This window comes from Marmota flaviventris, chromosome 2 (assembly GCF_047511675.1).
Source record: "Marmota flaviventris isolate mMarFla1 chromosome 2, mMarFla1.hap1, whole genome shotgun sequence".
In the NCBI taxonomy this organism is placed as follows: domain Eukaryota; kingdom Metazoa; phylum Chordata; class Mammalia; order Rodentia; family Sciuridae; genus Marmota; species Marmota flaviventris.
This window is the reverse complement of record NC_092499.1, coordinates 14192205-14213066: the sequence shown is the minus strand read 5'-3', so window position 1 is coordinate 14213066 and position 20862 is coordinate 14192205. Positions and strand designations below refer to the sequence as shown.

Genomic DNA, 20862 nt, shown 5'->3' with positions numbered 1-20862 from the left:
ATTCCTGTTACAGTGGACATCCAATAGACACTCAAGAAATAGCTAAAGTTTCCAGAGAAAGAAACTATGTGAAATTCCAACCTCACCACAGTTCTAGGAGGATGTGAACACATCAGAGGACCAAGTGGCAATAGTCAATGATGGCAAAGCACAACGCTAGAAGCACTACCATATTTCCTTTTTGCTTTTAGTAGGAACAGAAAACAGTGCAGCTTTTCTGCAGAGCAGCCTGGCAACGTGTGCTGAGGACTTTTCCAAAGATCATCCACAAAGGTCCAGTTGGGAAAGGAAGACTCAGAACGTGCCGGTGGGAAGTGGGCGTGGCAGGTGGGTGGCTGCTCCCTTTATCTGCAGGCTTTCCACTAGAAAATGCAAAGCATCTCTAGGAACAGAAGTTTTCCCTTTCTTTTTAAAATTTCTTTCCTATTATTGTTCCATCAGTGTCCTCCTGACAGCCCCAATCTAGGGCTGAAATCAAGGCCCACTTTGCAACTCAGCTCCTCGAAGGGAACAGAAGCACACTGGCCAGGATGGCTCCTCCTAACGACACCACTGTTTCTTAAGATTATAATGCAACTTGGGTTTTAAGCGTCTAAACTTCTTCCCATTGGGAAGTCTCAAATCCAGAGTCATCTGTGATGTCCCCCAAAAGAAGAGCGACAGTGAACACACATCATTTCTTCTAAGTCTGAAGTGCTGCCCTTTGTGCAGGTTCTAACTCAAGGCCTGAGGAGAACGTTCTCATGAGAAGTGTGACAGCTGACACTTACCTAAAATGAGATGAAGCTTGGTTTCTGTCTGGAAAGCATAGTGCAGAGTCACCAAGAACGGCGACTGCCTGATGTGCTCCAGGACTTGCCGTTCTGTCCTCGTGTGTTCTGTGGTTTTGGCCTTCTGAACAATGGTTGCCTTTTTCAAAACTTTCATGGCATACAGCTTTCCAGCATCGTGGCCGCTTATTTTACGCACTAGAAATACTTTTCCATAAGCTGAAAATGAAAAGAAAAAAAAAAGGAATTAAAATGCATTATAGGCAGACTGGTAATTTATGAACATTTTTATTTAATGCACAAAAAATACTCTTTAAAAGAAAAGTATACTTGTTACTATTTCAAACAGATCTTTAGAATTCTTCAATTTCATACCTAATAAACTTCTAGGTCTAGCACTCAGTATTACATATCCAGCCACAGCTGACAAAGTTATGCTTTTATACTTTAAATGTTATTCTCTCTCCTCAATATTTTTAGCTGTAGGAAACTGTTATTATGGTCAGCTAACCACAATCCAATTCTGGAACAACTAGGGCATTTTAGACAAAAGATAAAATCTCTAAGTAATATATGTGTGTGTGTGTGTGTATACACACTCTATATGTACATATACATATATGTATTTGTTACTGATGTAGACAAAGGATGACAGCTCTTAATAGAATCTTATACACACACAAATCAAAGGCCCTCAAATATTCCTGCTCACTGACCCAAAAAAACCCACAAAAAACCCCCCCAAAAAACAACCTAAAGGAACATAATCTGATGTTATAAACAAAGAAGATCTCTAGAACTAACAAACATAAAAGGCCCTAAATTACAAGCAATATAAAGAGAAGCCCCTTCATATCTCTGGGCAGAAATTCATGGCTTACTGGGTCAACCAGGCCACTTTCCTAAGTAAGGGATCTTTCAGGCACAGTAAATGTGTGGTGCCACTCCTCCAGTGCAGGGGGCTAGGGCCTTGCTGGGCAGAGCAGGTTTCTGCATTTATTTGCCTAGACAATAGGGGGAGGGGAGGGAGTCAGGGAAGGAAGAGGGAGGAGGAAGGACAAGTAAACTACAACAAACCTGTGGGAGAGAAGAGGGAAATCCCCAATCGCCCCCCCTCCCCAGTTAATCCTGTGAAAAATGGAATGGTTGAGCCCAGTTGTGACCCAGAGCACTGCTTCCACACCCTCTCGGTCCAAACTTCCAAAACTCTATTGCCATCTACCCACTGGAACAAGAGAACTTTACGAGAAGTGCTCTGGTCCTCTGTAAGCCACGCAGTTCAATGCTTCAGGAACTAGATTAGCGCTGACACATGATACACCATGGATCAAGCGCTAGACGGACTAATCCCAAGGAGAAGCAGAACCAGGACTTGTTAGGGATGTGACTGTGCCAAATTCTGCACTAAACCCTTTCCACATATTGAATGGCTTAATCCTCGCCACAGTCATTGAAGCTGGTACCTTTAATAATTCTAATTCACAGATGAGAAAATGGATTCAGAATAGCTAACGAACTGGCCAAAAGACATGGGCAAGGAGTGGCAGAGCTGACTGAGAGCAAGCAGTGTGATTCCAGGGACTACCCTCCTAACCCTAGTGAATAAAAAATAATTCCTCGTGAGTGCTAGGAACCTGGATTTTAATAAAACCAGTATCATAAACATACTGCACACAGTTTGGAACAGAGAGAAAGTTGACAAAGGCTTGTGCCTTTTCTCATTGTAAATATATATGATAATTGTAGATTGAGACTTCAGAAAGGTGGAAGTGAACAAAATAGGAAATGACAACTTTTAGAACCTAGCAAATCAATTTAAGTATGAAAGTGAAAAAAGTATCTCTATCCAGATGCAAAGAAAGAAAGCTGGAAAATACTCTCATGATGTGTACTATACTTCTCAAAAAAGGAAGCCACTACATAATCTAGAGAGAAAGCAAAGTCCTCTAAGCGGCTGTGGAGCTATGTGAGGTACCACTGGACCTCCCAGAGTCCAGTCTCCAGAGCTACAGTACTCAGAACTCACAGAGTCCATCCACCCTCTCAAACATGGCTGCTCTGTGTCTTCCACCCTTCACATTGTTCTTCAGCACAGGTGTTGTCATGTGACTGACTGACTGCTGGGTGTCAGCACCTAACAACAGAGTACTCAGCAGCCAGTTTAGATATATAGTAACTCATTCCATTCTTAGACCATCCGTAAAGGTGGTGGGACAATGACATCCATCTCAAAGATGAAGAAACTAAAGTGAGGAAGATGGGCCCACTTGCCCAAGATGGCACCTGCCATTGAGCCTGCCTCCTTAGTGCCTCTCTTGGCTGAGCTCCAACTGCTTCCCTTAAGTGAATGACTTTATCAGCAATAAATAAGGAGCCAGACACTGCAGGAAAGTCACAGTCCAGGTGAGGTATTCTAGCAGTGGGATGGACACACTAGTGACACTTTTAGGACAAGAAAGTTTTGCAAAGTAGCCTCATCTTATTGACGGGGGCTCTGAATGTTACAAAGTGTTCTTCATATTGAGGCCTATTTTAAATCCTCATCTGTTTGTCCTCCCCCACACTCTGAACTTACAAAAAAAAAAAAAAGAATACTGACCCTTCTTCCATAAGATCATTTAAAAGTGTTTTTAAAAACTATCATGTCATCTCCTTACTCCTTATGCCAATCTCAAAGTAATAAGATTTTGAAACCTCTTGCTATTAGGAGGTTCACTGATGTGTTCTATGGGTGCATAAATTTTCTTTGCATTGAATTCTTCCCTACTCCTTTGAAAATTCTATTTTATTCCAAATAAGCATGAGGTAGTATAGACTGTTAGTGACAATTTTTCAAACAATACAAAATCATCCTATTGCCATGTGTTTCAGTAAGCTTTTCTATCGCTTTGACCAAAAGACCTGAGAAGAACAATGTAGAGGATGAAAAGTTTATTTGAGGCTCATGGTCTTAGTCCACAGATGGCAATTTCATTGCTCTGGGCCCATGGTGAGGCAGAACATCAGGGCAGAAGAGCATGGTGAAGGAAAGCATCTCCGGACTTGGCCATCAGGAAGCAGAGAGAGCTCTGTTCATCAGGGACAAAACATATATCCCAGAGGTATGCTCACAGTAACCTACCTCCTCCAACCACACCCCATATGCCTACAGTCACTACCTAGTTAATCCATTCAAGTCAATTAATGCAGTGATTAGGTTAAGGTTTTCATAACCCCAGCATTTGACCTCTTAACTTCCTTACTTCTCATAGTTGAGCTTTTAGGGGACATTCAAATCTAAACTATAACACCATGTTTCACTCCACAAAGTCTAACTCCACAAAGTCTATAGTTATCCTCCTTGCCATTTGATGATGTCCAGAAGTTTCCCAATAATTTAAATTAAAGACCACATCTCCATTCAACACAATTATATTCATCTATCAGAAAATTTCAGGGGTGGGGGAGGGATAGTGAAATTCCCAATTCCTCAGTTTTTATTTTAAGAACTGCCATGATTAACACTAAAGCTACAGTACTGCTGTCACAACGCAACTGTGAGTGAATGCTTATGTCAATAAAATTCAGATGCCTTAAAACATTCCCAACAACCAGTATTTCACACAAGATACTTGGGAAGCAGGCTGCATAGCTAAAACATAGTGGCCTCCAAACAGACTTGTTTCTGAAGCACCCATAAGGCTGCTTATCATACTGCCAAGGGGAAGAAAACACAGCAATCATTGAAGAGGCCTTGAAGAACATTCCTCATCTGTTTAAGCTTATTTGCAGGTTGGAGTAGAGAGAGAAAGTGAAACAGTCCTACTGAACAATGCCAGCCTTTCCAGAACTGCCTACATGTCTTGTAATATTGTAAGAGACCACCAAAACTGGAATTGGTGGCAATATTATTTCATTTAATTCCTTTTTGTTTGCACCTAGTTGACTGACTGCTTTAAGTGCAGTCAACTACTAGCTTTTGTTCATTACATGTATGCTGATGTTATTACATAATCCAATATTGAAAACATGTTTTAGAAACTGCAAAGGCTACTGATGGTGAAAATTCTTTTGGCCAAGAATAAGATAAACAGCATTTCCTGCTTGGATGGATCCCCAACAGAGATGCCTGGAAGCACATCTGGGTTTGCTACTTGGGGTGAAGAGACTGGCTTCGTCCCTTAGTGTGACTCTAATTTCTGCATCCACATGCAATGGTATCAAATGCTGTACTAGAAATCTTCACAGAGGGCTGGGGTTGTAGCTCAGCGGTAGAGTGCTCACCTCCCATGTGGAAGGCACTGGGTTTGATCCTCAGCACAACATAAAAATAAAATAAAGGTTATTGTGTCCATTTACAACTAAAAAAATATTTAAAAAAAAAGAAATCTTCACAGAAGTCTTGTCTATTGCTGTGACGGTAACCAACTTCATTAGAACTGGGGCATTTTCAAGATACTTGGTCCAGAGCAAAAGAGGATATGGAATTCACTAGTGTTGCAGCTCTTGACTGAACTTGAGTAGAGTTCTACTTATTTTGAGATTGAGAGAAAGTACATTCTAAGAAAAAAAATAACAGAAAGGATCACTTCCTATCTTAGCTTAAAAGACATCTGTGACCCTGAATAAGATAAATCTTTCAATTCAAGGCCTTACAGACACCATTTTGGATGCTGTCAAAAACCTTTTATCCAAGTAGCCATTTCAGAATATATAATTATATCAAGGAAACTATATAAATTTCCCCAGACACTGTAGATATGCAAGTTACTCTGTTCAAACTGAAGTGTGGATTTGTGATTCTGTTCTTCTTGGTGAAAACTGTAGAATATTGACAATCTTTGCTGATGACCCTAGTGGTTTGGAGTAATGTGGAGAGATTTCTGGTTTCCTGGAGTAGTACTCTTCTTGGTTTGCTTTTTCAAATGTGGGACTCTTATTCCACTTTTCATGATTATCATTATGAATTAACTTTTTAGCAGTTTTTGCCATTATAACAGCTAAAACTCATTAAAATAAAGCCAGACATTTGTGCTGCCATGCCAAATAACAAGACCAAATTTCAACTTCTTTTTTAAGCCAAGCAAAAACAGTCTTTTGCTGAAATTTACTTTGAGTACAATTAAGCTAATCTCTTCCATTTTGTTCCAAAAATTTAAATCAAAAATGTTCCGGAAGTAGCTTTTAACATTTGCATTAAAATGATAATGAGGTCAATTTGTTAAAAACTATTTTTACAAACTGCCTATAAAAGCAATCAATTTACAATGTAAGATAATTAAACACATGTAAAACTTCATAATTATACATGTTTACCTTCATTATTCTGGAACAAGCAGTCGTGGTCCAAAAAGGTGAAGAAACATTGTTCAGAAGGCCCTGGTATACATCCTTAAGAATGCTCAAGCTGGGTGCAGTGGTGCATGCCTGTAATCCCAGAGGCTCAGGAGGCTGAGACAGGAGGATCGTGAGTTCAAAGCCAGCCTCAGCAAAAAAAAAAAAGTGAGGCACTAAGCAACTCAGTGAGATCCTGTCTCTAAATAAAAAAAAAAAAAAAATACAAAGTAGGGCTAGGGATGGGCTCAGTGGTAAAGTGCCCCTGAGTTCAATTCCTGGTACCCCACCTCCCACAAAAAAATAAAAAGTGCTCAACTTATATACAGTGCTCTCACTAGGATCCAAATGGCACATCCATCCTGAGACCACTGCTTTCTGTCATTTAAACTTTTATTAATGCTGCTTTAAAATGTATACCGTGTGTGTGTGTGTGTGTGCGCGTGCGTGCGTGAGTACGTATACTGCTTACTAGTTACATCATACTCTGGATTCATATCAAATTTATGACATAAACTATTTCACTTGACATAAACTACTGCTTTAAAGGGGGAAAAAAAGCCAGCAAAAATCACTCCCCTTCCCTCTGAAACACCCTGGCTGCACACGGAAGGCCTCCAGTGAGCTAGTGCACCACGTGCTCCTGCCCTCTTGCTTTGCACTAGTCACTGATACTTATTGTCCTCCAGGCTTATGCTTCTTGTATGAGTTATTCTTATTACATAATGTAATTAGACATTACATAAGCCAATAAAATGTGAATGTGAAAGAAAAGAGAATAATGAGGTTGAATGCTTTGAAAGGATTAGATAAAAGCAAGACACTTAAAAGAAAGGAACTGTTGAAAAATTAGGTGTGGGTGAAACAACTATAAAAGGCTAAGGGGGAAAATTTTGGAAATCTTTCTACTCAGATTGCTTCAAATGTGTCTAGTTCTCACTCTACTGAAAAGAATCTGAAACTGTTAATTTTAAAGGGTGCCTTACAAGTGTGGTTTGTGTAAAACAACCATTGTTAATGAATGTATTCTCGAAGTCTTAAGCCTACATCCAAAGATTGGCAAGGAATGTATATTTGTACATTAAGTTAAAAAAAACATTCTAAAAATACATATCTATCCTTTTTGAAATGATTCTCACTTGAATCCACTTTCTTTGATTAACCTCAAGTATCTATTGTGTCACTTGAGAGAATTTCTACTAACTACAGCTGAATGCACCCTTCTCGACCTTCCAGATGATCAGCATCTTATTAAACAGTACCATACTCATCCATCTTTCTAGCTATGAGTCCCAGCTTGCTCTCATTTTCAATCTGATAAACATGTCTTTTGTGCTGTCATCTAACTTGATAAAAAAAAATACACACCTTCTAGTTCAAAAAACCTGTTTTCCTATTGTTCTCATGATAAAGAGCATCCTTAACCTAAGTTTCTCAATTACCTGGCTTCTTCCTCTCTTTCCATGTCCCCACCATATCCTCAGCTAACTCCTTCAGACCTCTGTTCTGACATCCTTTCCTGACTTCCCAAGTAGGATAATTCTCCCTGTTTTAGGCTCTTATACCTCTGGACTCCTCTATCATAGAAATAATCAGGAATGATATTTTATATTTATTTGTGGGATTGTTTTATCATCTAACTTACAATAGGCTATGAATTTCACAAAATCATTGACTGTGTCTGATTTTACTCACTTTGTATCATTAGCAAGTAATTCTGGAGCTGGAGCCTGGTAAAAACTCAATGTTGAAGGCATGAAAAAAAAAAAAAAAAAAAAAACAAGCAGGCTAAGAAACAAGTAAAGATTAAGGAAAGAGCTGTATGCAGTAATTCCCTCCTCTCAGCCCATGATTTTGACCTAAGGTCGAAGCTGGGTCTTTAGTAAAAGAATCTAGCAATTCAGATCCACAGTGTTGAGCCACAGGTGGCTCGTTCTCTTTTGGGGAGGAACAATGGACTGGCATGAAGAAATCCCTTTTAATTTTGGTATTTAATCTGTCTTGGCTATCTTCCCTGGTTAAAGTGAACTTAGGAAACCTAGCTACCACCATTTTAGAACAGGAAAATATCTTAACATAGTGACATCTATATACAGCCACTGCTTTGTAATCTGCCATAACTGTGTAAGAACTATTTATAATGCCTGGCCACATCCCTTCCTCTCATGTAATTTAACTTGGGGAAGGATGTTCATCTTCCCCACACGTGAAGGGCCCTAGCTCCCAGCTGACAACTGACCTGCCTGCCCACAGAACCTCATTAACCCCACAACAGAAATGCCAGATATGGAACCAAGCAAGAAATATACTCTGGGTACTCTAAATTTCACTTGCTATGTCGTTAAAAATTGGCATCCTTGTTGGATAGTTTCAAGCCTGCCTCACCTACAAGTGAGGTGACACTGGAGTATCAATGCCCAGAAAACCGCCACCGAGCAGGTTTATTTTAGCATTATAGCAGCACAGTCTGTATAAAAAAACAAACACACAGAGTTCCATGTGAAACTGACCATAATATTATACGTCTGAAGACTCAGTGAAACATCTGACTACACTTCATAATCGAAAAGAACACTTATTGTGATTCTGGGAAATTCTCTAAAATTTACCCTCTGTTAAGCCAGATCAACTAAAGCACCTCACCTGGACAAATGCAGTAGCAAAGTTCTACTCAGAAAGACTTTAAGGAAATTGAAGTTTAATTTCTGTGTGTCACCTTTTAAAGAAACTATATAAAAAAGAAAATTATGTGTTTTTAAGAATATCTGGTTTTGGATCAAAGATAATATCCTCATGATATTATTTAATGCCCACGATACAGCAGCTATTCAAGAACTTCCAAGCTTATTAAAAGTCTCTATACAACTCATGCTTTTTTCAAACAATGGGATGAGATCCATTGGTAGATGATTTAGTGGGCCCAACAAGCATTTTCAAAAACATTTAAATAGAATTGAATACACTAAACGTTTTCACTAAACCTCTGTTTCCTCTTTCTACACACATACACATACATATGTATACATGAACATGAACAAATTAAGCACATGGGAGGAAGAAATAGGGGGCAATACAGAACAATGATGAAAAATAGAGAGTTGGGTTGTATCTCAGTGGTAGAGGTTTTGCCTAGCACACACATGGCTTGGGTCCAACCCTCAAAGTGCTACAAAACAATCAAACAAACTCTGGTATCAGATTGCATGGGTTTAAATCCTAGATATGTTATTTACTAACTCTGTGACCTTGGGCAAAATATTTAATATATCTACATCTAAATTTTCTTATTGGGGATAGTAATAGTTTCTACATGATATGGTTTGAGAATCAAATAAGTTAACATAAGCATCTAGAATGGGGCCTGGCCAATGACAAATACTAATTAAATATTAGTGAAAAAAATGTGCATTTGTGGGCTGGGATTGTAGCTCAGTGGTAGAGCGCTTGCCAACCATATGTGAGACACTGGGTTCGATTCTCAGCACCACATATGAATAAAATAAACTTGTATTTATAAATATACCTACACTGAGTTGCAATAAAAAACCTAATTCTTGCTATGGGTAATAGTCAAAAGTGCTTGAAAGCCACCATTCTAGATGAGTTTACACAGCCCTCACAAACAAATTATACAGGCTAAAGAGTTTTCTCTCTTGCCTAAACTCTTGGTAACCTAGAGTTAAATTCAAGACTCAATTACAATTACATCTACCTCACCCAGATGTCTGTAAGACCTACTGCACCTCCCTTCAATCTGGATTCCTTCCTTCTTTCCTTCTTTACCTCCCTCTTTCTCTTTCCTTTCCCTCCCTCCCTCTCTGCTTTCCAATTCTCTTTTTTTGCTATCTTTGAAGACTCCCTTAATCTGTTTTTGAAATATGTCAGCTTCAAAACACATTAAAAATAAAATGCACATGATTTTACCTATTTATCAAACAGAGGCAGTGATTCCTAAATTATAAAAGAAATATTAATTGCACACTAGGGCTAGGGATGTAACTCAGTGGTAGAGCATTTGCGTAGCCTGCATCATTGGATTGATCCCTAATACCACTACCAAAACCAAAAATCCTTTAATTGCACCCTTGTATCTATGAAAAGTATTTTCATATTTTAACAATATTTCAATAATTTTCAAGTAAAAATGAAGAATTTATACTATTTAATATATTTAAAGTTATTGTCAGGATTTGTAAAATCATAAAAATAAAATTTCTAAGTTTTTAAAAAAAAGAAGTCTCAATTACTTATCCCTGAAAGTTTGGAGATGTCTTTTTGGTCATCACTGGTAGACTGAGGATTTTATACCCTCTTAAAAAGAAAGAGACTTATTTCATAAATATTTATATAGGTATGCATGTACAAACATACCTATTTATATAATACATAAATATAAGTGAACATAAATATGTGTACACACATATATAGTAATTTATTCAAACATATGCATACATATATACATATTATATGTGTACATACACTACCAGTCTGGAGTGATCCATCACATCCTGTGGAAATAAGGCCACAAATACATTGTTTACATAAATGCATACACACAAATATAAACAAATATATATTTCTAGATAAACATAGACAACAAAATATATTGATACATAACTATATAAATATATAAAAATATAAATAAGTAAAAAGCATGATTAAAGATAGTTTTTAGAAAAAACTATGAACTCACAAGATGCTTGATTAAATAAACTGATGCCAAAAGTAAAGACACATAAAAGCACAGGAAATTACAGGCAATAATTTTTCCGAAGGAGGCTGAGGTAGTCCATTTGTTTTAGACAAAAACACTCATATCCTCTTTAGATAAGAGATGCATAATAAAAGTGCCATTATTCTAGATTTAATTCAATTTTGTTTTTTAAATTAACCAGAACCATCCTGACTCACTTGCTTAATCGTTTTAACGGTCAAAAACAATTATATGTCGAATCAGGAACACAAATGAGTACATTTTCTCATGGATGGTGACAGCTTCTGAACAAAGACTTGACATGTAAGAAGGTTAAAACAAAAACAGTTAAGGAACTAACTACCCATCAGTTCCATTTACACATACTGCATTAGCTAGAATAATTAAAGACAAATTTCACAGTACTCTTTCTTCTAGTACTTTTTAAGTTTCAGAGAAAGCTGAGACTATACATTAATCAGCTTGCAGTTATGTGTGTGTATGCTGCTGTGGCTGACTACCGAATACCTCCACATGGGGGACCTGTAAGATTCACAGGCTGTTTGTTACCCTTGGTCCCAAGCGACTTGAAAAACAAACAGTTATGGTTCAGCCAAGAAGAGAAAAGTTGCAAAGAAACCATGTCTTACTGTGAGGTCTAAACTGAGGAGATAATTATCCACAGATGCTTATTTAAAAAAAAATACACACAAAAAAAGGAATCAAAGAAGACCAAGACGCACATTCATAAATCATTCTACATCTTAATAAACCAGTTATTTGCCAAACTAGACGGTCATGTCTTCACTGCATCAGTCCGTGACCACCTAAGCGGATGCTGGTAGTGCTAGTACCCTGCCCGAGCCCTTCTCCAGACTGGTGCGCCTACACCCCAGCTGCCAAGAGGGCCAATGGCCCACGGCGGCTTCCTTCCCTGGAAAAGGGCCTAAAGTAGATGGGATCCACCTCCCCTGGAAGGTTAGATGCCACCATTCCCTACCTTACCTCCACCCAAGCAGCCTGTGGCCAGTGACTATATAAATATATAACAAATATTTTTATTAAATATTTTATCCAAAAAAATATATATATTTTTGGACACAAAAGTCCTGCTTCCTGACTCTTGCCCCAAACTTCCATGGATTCAGGCTGAAGCTAACCCCAGCTCAGACCACTCCGGCTTTGGCTCTTCCCCTGCCTATCCCACCTCCCTTCCTCTCATTCTCCTGCAGTCAGCCACATGAATCCAAATCCCTGCCCTCTGATTCTGGCAAATATGACCTAATACAACAACAATAACAAATAAAAATTATATTTATACTTGGGAGACAATATCAATACCTTCATACAGAATCATCTTTTGAATATGATATAAACAACACAAATATTTAACTTCTAGAATTTATAGAAACATTGTAGGTTTACATTGAAGCAAGTGGGTATACACAGATGTAAAATCATAAATTTTCTGAATGACAATTTTGACAATTTAATGAATGTATGCTTTCAAATGTACTTTTTAAATAGGAATACTTTCCAAACAAAAGAGTAAAATGACAAATGATGACTAAGTCTTCATATTATTTAAAAGTCTTTTACATGACTCAGCCAAAGTTTTTTCCCATCATCTCACCAAAAAGTGGCAGTGTTTAAATTGCCTAGGACAATTTCTAGCACCCTCTAGTGGAAAATTACTCAGAAGAAAGAAATCTGAAAAGTCTATTATGTAGTTTCTGGTCTTATGCCTAGATCTTTGATCCATTTTAGGCTGATGTTTGTACAGGGTGAGAGGCAGGGATGTACTTGCATTCTTCAGCATACAGACATCCAGCTTTCCCAGCACCATGTGCTAATTAGGATGACTTCTCAATGTATGTGTTTGGCACCTAGGTCAAGAACTGGATGATTATAGCTGTATGGGATTCTGCCTGTCTTCTATTCCATTGATCTGTGTGTTGTTTTTTATGTCAGTGCCATACTGGTTTGGTTACTATGACTCTACACTATAATTTGAAGCTGGTCATTGTGATACTTGCAGCATTCCTCAGCATTCTGGATTGCTTTGGCTATTTTAGGTCTTTCATTCTTCCCTATGTGCCAATATAGGCACAAGCAATCATCTATTGATAGGATTCCAATAGAAAGTAATATCAAGAATTGATAAATGAGATGGTATCAATTAAAAATCTTCTGCACAGCAAAGGAAACAGCATGAAAAGATGCCTGCAGAACAGAAGAAAGTCTTTGCCAACTATTCTTCTGACAGAGGATTAGTATCCAAAGTAAATAAAGAACTCAAAAAACTCAACACCAAAAAAAACAAATAACCCATTCAATAAATGGGCTAATGAACTGAATACACACTTCTTAGAAGAAGTACAAATGGCTGATAATTATATGAAAAAATGTTCAACATCTTTAGCCATTGGGGAAATCCAAATCTAAACTACTCTAAGAATCCAATAAATGCTGGTAAGAATGTGAGGGAAAAGGGAACTCTTACACACTGTTGGTGATGATGTAAATTAGTACAACTACTAAGGAAAACAATATGGAGGTTCCTCAAAAAGCAAAAAATAGAACTATAAGATGACCTGACCATAACACTTCTTGGTATTTATCTAAGAATTAAAGTTGGCATTTTTTTAAAACTTTTTTTTAGTTCTAACTGAGCAAAATACCTTTATTATTGTTTTTTAATGTGGTGCTGAGGATCGAACCCAGTGCCTTACAAGTACAGGGCAAGAGCTCTACCCCTGAGCTACAATTGCAGCCCCAAAGTTGGCATTCTTTAGAGTTATGCAACCCATTTTGATCACATCACAATTCACAGTGGCCAAGTTATGGAATCAGCCTAGGTATCCATCAACAAATGACCAGATAAAGAAAATATGATACTCATACACAATGGAGTCTTATTTGGCCACAAAGAAGAATGAAATCATGTTGTTTGCAGGAAAATGGATGGAACTGGAAAGTATCATGTTAGGCAAATAAGCCAAACTCAAAGTTATTTATCAAATGATTTCTCTCATATGTGGAAGCTAAAGGGGTAAAAAAGGACATCATAAAAGCAAAAAGAAGACTATTAGGGTAGAGGAAAGAGATCAGAGAGGGGAAGGGCAAGGGGAGGTACTGGGAGGGAAACTGAATTATGTTATATGCATGTATAAATATGCCATATTTTGTGGGTTTCATCATGGCATATTTATACACCAATATAAAAATCTGCTGAAAAAAAAGATTTATTAAACAAACAAAAAAGACTACCCTGCTAGGAGTTTTTTTTTTTTTTTAATACCAAAGTCTGAGACCAATGTGTAAAGACACACCACAGACTACATTACAAGGAAGACACTCAAGGCAGAAACAAGCAGCCCAGGAAGAATCTCTACTCGATAAATCAGCATTTCCACAGAAAAACTTGCAAGATCTGTTGTTGATTAGATGAAAAAAATCCATGTAAGTAAAAAGTGAGCTTCTTAAGAGAACCCAGGGACCAAGATAGGCACAGACGATACTGCTTCTTAGACACTCCTGTAGGCGCAGCAGTTTAGAGTTCTACACTTGCCAGCCCTCAGTCCAAGTTTATAAACTCAGAAGTAATTCTACATTAATGAAGACCATACTTCAACTTTCAATTCGTGAGTTTATATGTAATGTGTCTTTTTAAAAATACTCACTAGTCTATCCCCACCACCCGAAACAGCAAGAGCCTCCCAATAAACACATGTGAATAATGAATTCTGAGAGAAATGGGAATGAATTGAAAGGTCTTACACAGAAAAGTGACATATGAAATCTGCACTTCAGAAAGACTGCTCTAGTTGTGGTGCAGATAATGGTTAGCAAGGTCCAGCCTGAAAGCAGGAAGACCTCTGGTGGTCATTGTTCCCAGTGCTAGACTTATTTTAGGCTTTACAATTAAACATTGATGAAGAAATGATACTCAGTTCTACAGTAAGCTAATTTGAGAGCTCAGTAATGTACTATATCAGCTCTTTTAGAAGCTGGGTTACTTTCCCTTTCAGCTTCCATAAAAATAGCTAAAATGTATATTTTAGCTTTTTCGCCAATGTGACCAAAAGACCTAACAAGAACAATTAGAGGAAGAAAAGTTTAGTTTGGAACGCATAGTTTCAGAGGTCTCAGTCCATAGATGGCTGACTCTATTCCTCAGGGCCAAGATGAGGCAGAACCTTATGGTGGAAGTGTGTGGTCGAGGAAAGTCGCTCAGGACATGATAATCAGGAAGCACAGCGTTCTCTCACCAAGGACAAAATATATACCCCAAAGGCATGCCCCTAGTGACTCACCTCCTCCAGCCACATGTTACCTGCCTAAAGCTAAGACCCAGTTAATCCTCATCAGAGATGAATGCGCTGATTAGGTTCAGGCTCTGATAACCCAATCATTTCACCTTTAAGCTTTCTTGCACTGTCTCACATATGAGCTTTTGGGGGACACCTCATATCTAAATCACAACAGTATAGTATTTACTATGTGTCAAGAAATCTAAACATTTTATTATTCATTTTATGCAAACCTTACAGTAAGACTATTTACCTACAATACACTAAGATTGTTCCAAACCTAAAATGGTTGAGTACTTAAGAGAAAAAAAACAAAGAATAAGAAATATAATCTTTTAATTTGATGTTACTTTTAAGGTAACAGTCAATCAACTTCTTAAAAATGCTAATAAAATTTCAACTACCAATCCCTCATTTAAATGATTTTTTTCAGTTTTTATTAGAAATATCACATTAGTTGAAATTACTCCCAGAAATGCTAGCAAAGTAAGTAACTATATGAAATAACTAGCAATCTCTCCTTAGAAGTTGTAAATAATTGTGTTTTTCCAATTTATATCACACCTTTACTATGGAGTTCCCTATTGAATAAATAGCCAGATAGATGGTTATCTAGCAACTGGCATTTCCTATCCATTATCTCATTGATCTTGTAACTACATTGAGAGATGGGTATTACTAACTTACATTGAAAGGGACCTGGGCTCACAGCATTCATATGATTTCCTCAGGGAACTCAGATAGGCAGTGATAGTGTCAGGATACAAACATGGTATTCTAAGTCACCCCCTACCCTCAAGGCTTCCACAACCAGAAGGCATCAAAATGGTGTATAAGCCAACCTGACTGCATCCTCGACAGTCTCATGGCAAAACTTGTGTTTTTCTTTTTTATTATGGTAAGTCAAGATCACATCAAATCCCCAAAATACATGATCATGTATTATCAATAAAGAAAATTCAGAGAAAAAGTAGTCTTTTAGCTGAGATCCTCAAGCTCTGCTTCATTATCAGAATTACTGATAATACTGGGTAGATTTTAAAACTTTCCTATGGAATAAAGAGCTGTATAAGAATATTTCAATCAATGACAGATTGCAAATATGATGGTGGTCCTGTAAGGTTATAATGGAGCTGAAACATTCGTACCCTCTGGTATTTTTATATTCTATGTTTAGGCACACTTATATATGCAAATACCACTGTATTGCCTCTGCCCACAGTATTCGGTACAGCAACACGTTGTTCCAGTTTGTAGCCTGGGAGCTAAGCTACACCTTTAGCCTGAGTGTGGAGTGAGCCAGCCCATCTAGGTTTATCTAAGTACACTCTATGATGTTCACACTATGACTAAATCATCTAGGGACACATTTCTTAGAACATAACCCTGCTAACAAGTGGCATGACTATACTTGGACAGACATCGCAAAGAAAACCAAATGGTCATAAGGAAGGCAGACAGGAAAAGAAATAAATTAAAATCATTATTCCCACAAATACTTCCACATGAAAGAAAGAATTCTAAAAGATGAACCAAAGATATTTCTTGGACTTTGGAGTATCGATCTGAGAAATAATATGAGAGGCAGAATCAGAAGTGATATCTTTGTTAAACTATTTGGCCACATCCTGTGCTGGGCTGTGGGAAGCGGGCAGGGCAAGAGGGCTGCAGAAACACACAGATCATCTTGAGGAGTTTACAATGTGGAAGAAAGCTGAAGGGAAATTCAGAGGACAACTCGGTGCTGAAATCTCTACAAAGGACTCTTAAGCAACGATTCCGAGAATGAAGCAATCTGGTAAGGATTTAGACAGCTGGAAAAAGAAAGAATACTTGAGATGGGGGAAAATGATAAAAACACAGGTCAGAGCAGAGTACAGATAATGGTAGGGAATACAAGAAAATAAACTGACTAGAAAGGAGGCGGGCTAGCAGGGGGGCTGAGGAAAAAACATAGAAACTAAAAGCTAAGCAAGAATTTGGACTTGAATATGTAACTGGAAAAAAGACACTATAAGTTCTTAGGGGAATTGTACAGTAATGTATTTAGTAAGTTGCATATTGTTTGTAATAGAACATAGTTCAAAATGTACAAAACAGAGGAGAGAACCTGCAAAAAACAGACCAGCTAAGATATCCCTTTCAATAACCCATGCATAAGGTAAAGTGAGCAATGGCACTAGGAACACAGGAGCACAGATGAATCCAAGGGCCATTTTTACAGAAAACTTATACAACTTCATGAGAAACTGGACATAAAGCAATTAAAATAGAGAAAAGCCAAAAATTATTTCAAAGTTCCAAGCTGAGTAAAGAGACCAACAGATTATTAATGGACTAAAGGAAACAAGAAAAAAGCTGAAAAGAGAGAGCACTATCTGAATAAATGAGATGTTGACGGATATTATAGACATTTAAGATTTAAATAAAAAATCTTTCATCTCTCATATTCAAATAGTCCACAAAGTCTTCAAAATATCTGATGAACAGCATTTTTTTTCTTAGTTCAGAATATACAAAATTAACTCATCAGAAAAGTTTTTAGTTTCACTTCCAAAGAAAACCTTACATGACACATAAAGACATCTGATGAGGCTTTTCTATTATTCTAAGTAGCGCTGGAAAAAAATTATCTTAAAAAGGTAATGAAACTGAAAGATTAGTGGTGAATTTTTTGAATAAAACTGAGATTTTATTATATTCATAATAAAAGTTTCCACCTACTCCATTTAGTCATCAAAACTGATTTAAAATTCAGGAATATCTATAAATGACATTTCTTAGTGATTCCATCTTCTCATAAAAGCTACACATTGCCAGCTGAGGTGAAGGAAAAGCGGCATCCATGGCTGACGACAGACCCACTATGGCTAAGTGGACATGCAAAGGTGAACCATCACAACTAAGCTGTTGGCACACTGTGTTAGTCAGCTTGTCATCGCTGTGACCAAAAAACCTGACAAGAACAACTTAGATAAGGAAAATTTTATTTGGGACTCGTGATTTCAAAGGTTCAGTCCATGATTAGCCCACTCTGTTATTGCGGCAGAATGTCACGGCCTAAGGGTGTGACAGAGGACAGAGGCTCAGCTGAGGGTAGGCAGAAAGCTGAGAGAGAAGAGTAGCAGCCAGGGGACCAAGATATACTCCCCAAGAGCAGGCCCCCAGTGACCCACTTCCTCTAATCTTGCTTCACCTGCCTGCAGTTAACACACCTACAGCAGCCCTTTCAAACTATTAATCCATCAATGAATTGATCCATTAATTAGGGTACAGCCCTCATAATCTAAACACCTCTCAACATGCTAGACTGTCTCACATATGAGCTTTTAGGAGACACCTCATATCCAAACCACAAACCACACTCACCTTTGATAAAATGCCTTAAAGGCCTATAATCAAACCACTCAAAGGAAAGGCAGACTATTAAATGTGCTGAAAGAAATACACACAAGGTTTGATTTTATTTGATAATAAAAATTTCTTCCCTCGTACTTACATGTTTTTGGAATCTAGGTTATACTAGCCTCAAAAATGAGATGGAAGAAATAATCTCCCTTATTCTGTTCTCTGGAAAAGTTTGAAGAATAAAATTACCCATGACTTTAATGTTGGTAGAACTCATTCTTAAACTCTACCAATGGTTTCCTAGTGGGGAGAGCTTTAATAACTGATCAAATTATTTCACAGTGATAGTACTATTTGAGCTTTTTGTTCCTTTTTCAAGTAGCTTGAAAATTTACACATATTAAAATTCATGTGCATGTAGTTTATTAGCATTTTTATTGCTGTGACCAAAACACCTGACAAAAACAACTTAGAAGAGGAAAGGTTTATCTGGGGCTCACAGATTCAGCGGTCTCAGTCCATGGATGGTCAACGCAATTGCTCTGGGCCCAAGGTGAGGCAGCACAACATGGGTGAAGGTGCCAGTGAAGAAAGCTGCTTAGCTCATGGCAGAGTCAGGAAGGAGAGGGGGTGGGAAGAAAGAGGACACAAGAAGAACAAAACTTCTAGGGCACACCCCAACCCCCAGTGACCCACCTCTTACAGCTACACCCTACCTGCCAACAATTATCACCCAGTCAATCCATTCAAACTAGGTTGGAATGATCAGGCTATAGCTTTCATAATCTAATCACTTTACTTCTGACTATTCCTGTATTAACAGGAGCTTTTGGGGGACACCTCATATCCAAACCATACCACATGTTAAAGCTGGTATCTCAGAGCACTAATTCCTATCACTCCCCCCAAATTTTATGTTATTTTATCCAATATTTCAGTTTTCCTATTTAATCCCACAAATTAGATGTTATGACTATGGTTTCACATTGTTAATACCATTTACATTACTCTTCATCAAAACTTTTGGTATCTCAGAAACCTCCCTGGTACCACTTTTCTTCTCCCGGAAAGTACATCTTCTAGAAAGTTTTCTAGTGTGGACTTACTGGTGGAAAATACACTCAGTTTTTGTGTATCTGACAATGTCTACTTTGTCCTCACTTATGGGAGTAGTTTTGCTGGGTATACATTTCCAGATTGACAGTTATTTCTCTGAGTATTTTATAGATATTATTCCACTATTCTACAGCTTCCATGGCTGTTACTGAAAAGTCAACAGTTACGATCGTTGTCAACATAATTACTGTTCTTCTACAAATAAATCTTTACCTTTCTGGCTTCTTTTTAGGTATTTCTACATCTGTCACACTCAAAAGTTTCTCTCTGATGTATCTACATAAGAATTTATTTTTACTTGTCTACCCAGGATTTGATATGCTTAATAAATCAGTGAATTCATATGTTGATTACACTAATTAATGAATGCTCAGCTATTATCCCTTTGAATAGTGCCTCTCCTCATTTTGTTAGCTCCTTTTGGAACTCTGATTAGACAAATGTTGTCTTCTCTACCATCTATGTTTTAACTTCTCTTTTATATATATCTTTCATCCTATATTCTGCATATTTTCCTCAAGTCTATCTTCCAATTTGCTAATTCTCTCTTTAGCTATACTTCTGTATTAGTGAACCATCCTTTGTGTTTATAATTTGAATTATTTTATGTTCACTTCCAGAAGTAGTGTTGGCTATTCAAGTAGTACTGGGTTGATCTGTGCAGTGAACAGACCTTATTTTTAAATCTGTCTAGTTTGTTTTAGCATGTCTTATTCTTAATAGTACTATCAAATCTCTTCGAGATGTTGCTTAAAGGATATAAAGTCTCAATTAGAGTGGAGGGAAGAAGTTTTAGTCATCTACTGCACTGTATGGTAATGATGGTCAATTATAATCTAGTATATGATTCAAGTTTTCTAAAAGAATAGATTTGCATTATTACCATTTAAAAAAAGGTAAGTTGGTGAGGTAATGAATACATTAGTTAATTAGCTTGAGTAAATCTTTATTTAATATATACATAAATGAAAACATACTATAGTCCAGAAATAAACACAATTATGTCAATTTTTTAAAGTTAATAAAAATAAACATATAAACATTTCCATCATATTTCATATCAAATAAGTCCAATTATCTCTTTGGGTCTAATTCTGGTTTATTTATATCTCTTTTACCCATAATGCCTTGGTTTTGAATGTTAGCAAATTTTTGATAGTAAGGTGATACCTATAAAACTCTGATACTTCTTTAAGGTCTAGGTAAGAATAACTTCTCCAAAGAGAATTCATATTTGCTTTTGTTATACACCTGGGAACAATACCAATGCAGAACTACTACCTTAAGCTAAATCCATACTTTCTTGAGT

General features: G+C 37.3%; 1 protein-coding gene across 3 annotated transcripts in view; it reads right to left on the bottom strand.

The window, feature by feature from the left end:
* Positions 1-20862, bottom strand: part of Rps6ka5 (ribosomal protein S6 kinase A5) — a 188633-nt gene that overhangs the window by 109635 nt on the left and 58136 nt on the right. For 2 of the 3 annotated variants that reach the window (XM_071607600.1, XM_027931659.2), the window contains exon 3: positions 771-989. In XM_071607600.1, coding sequence (XP_071463701.1) covers positions 771-989 — 219 coding nt within the window. Of the gene's footprint in view, positions 1-770; positions 990-6065; positions 6359-20862 lie in introns of those variants that run through there. The other variant, XM_071607601.1, reaches the window with a different exon arrangement.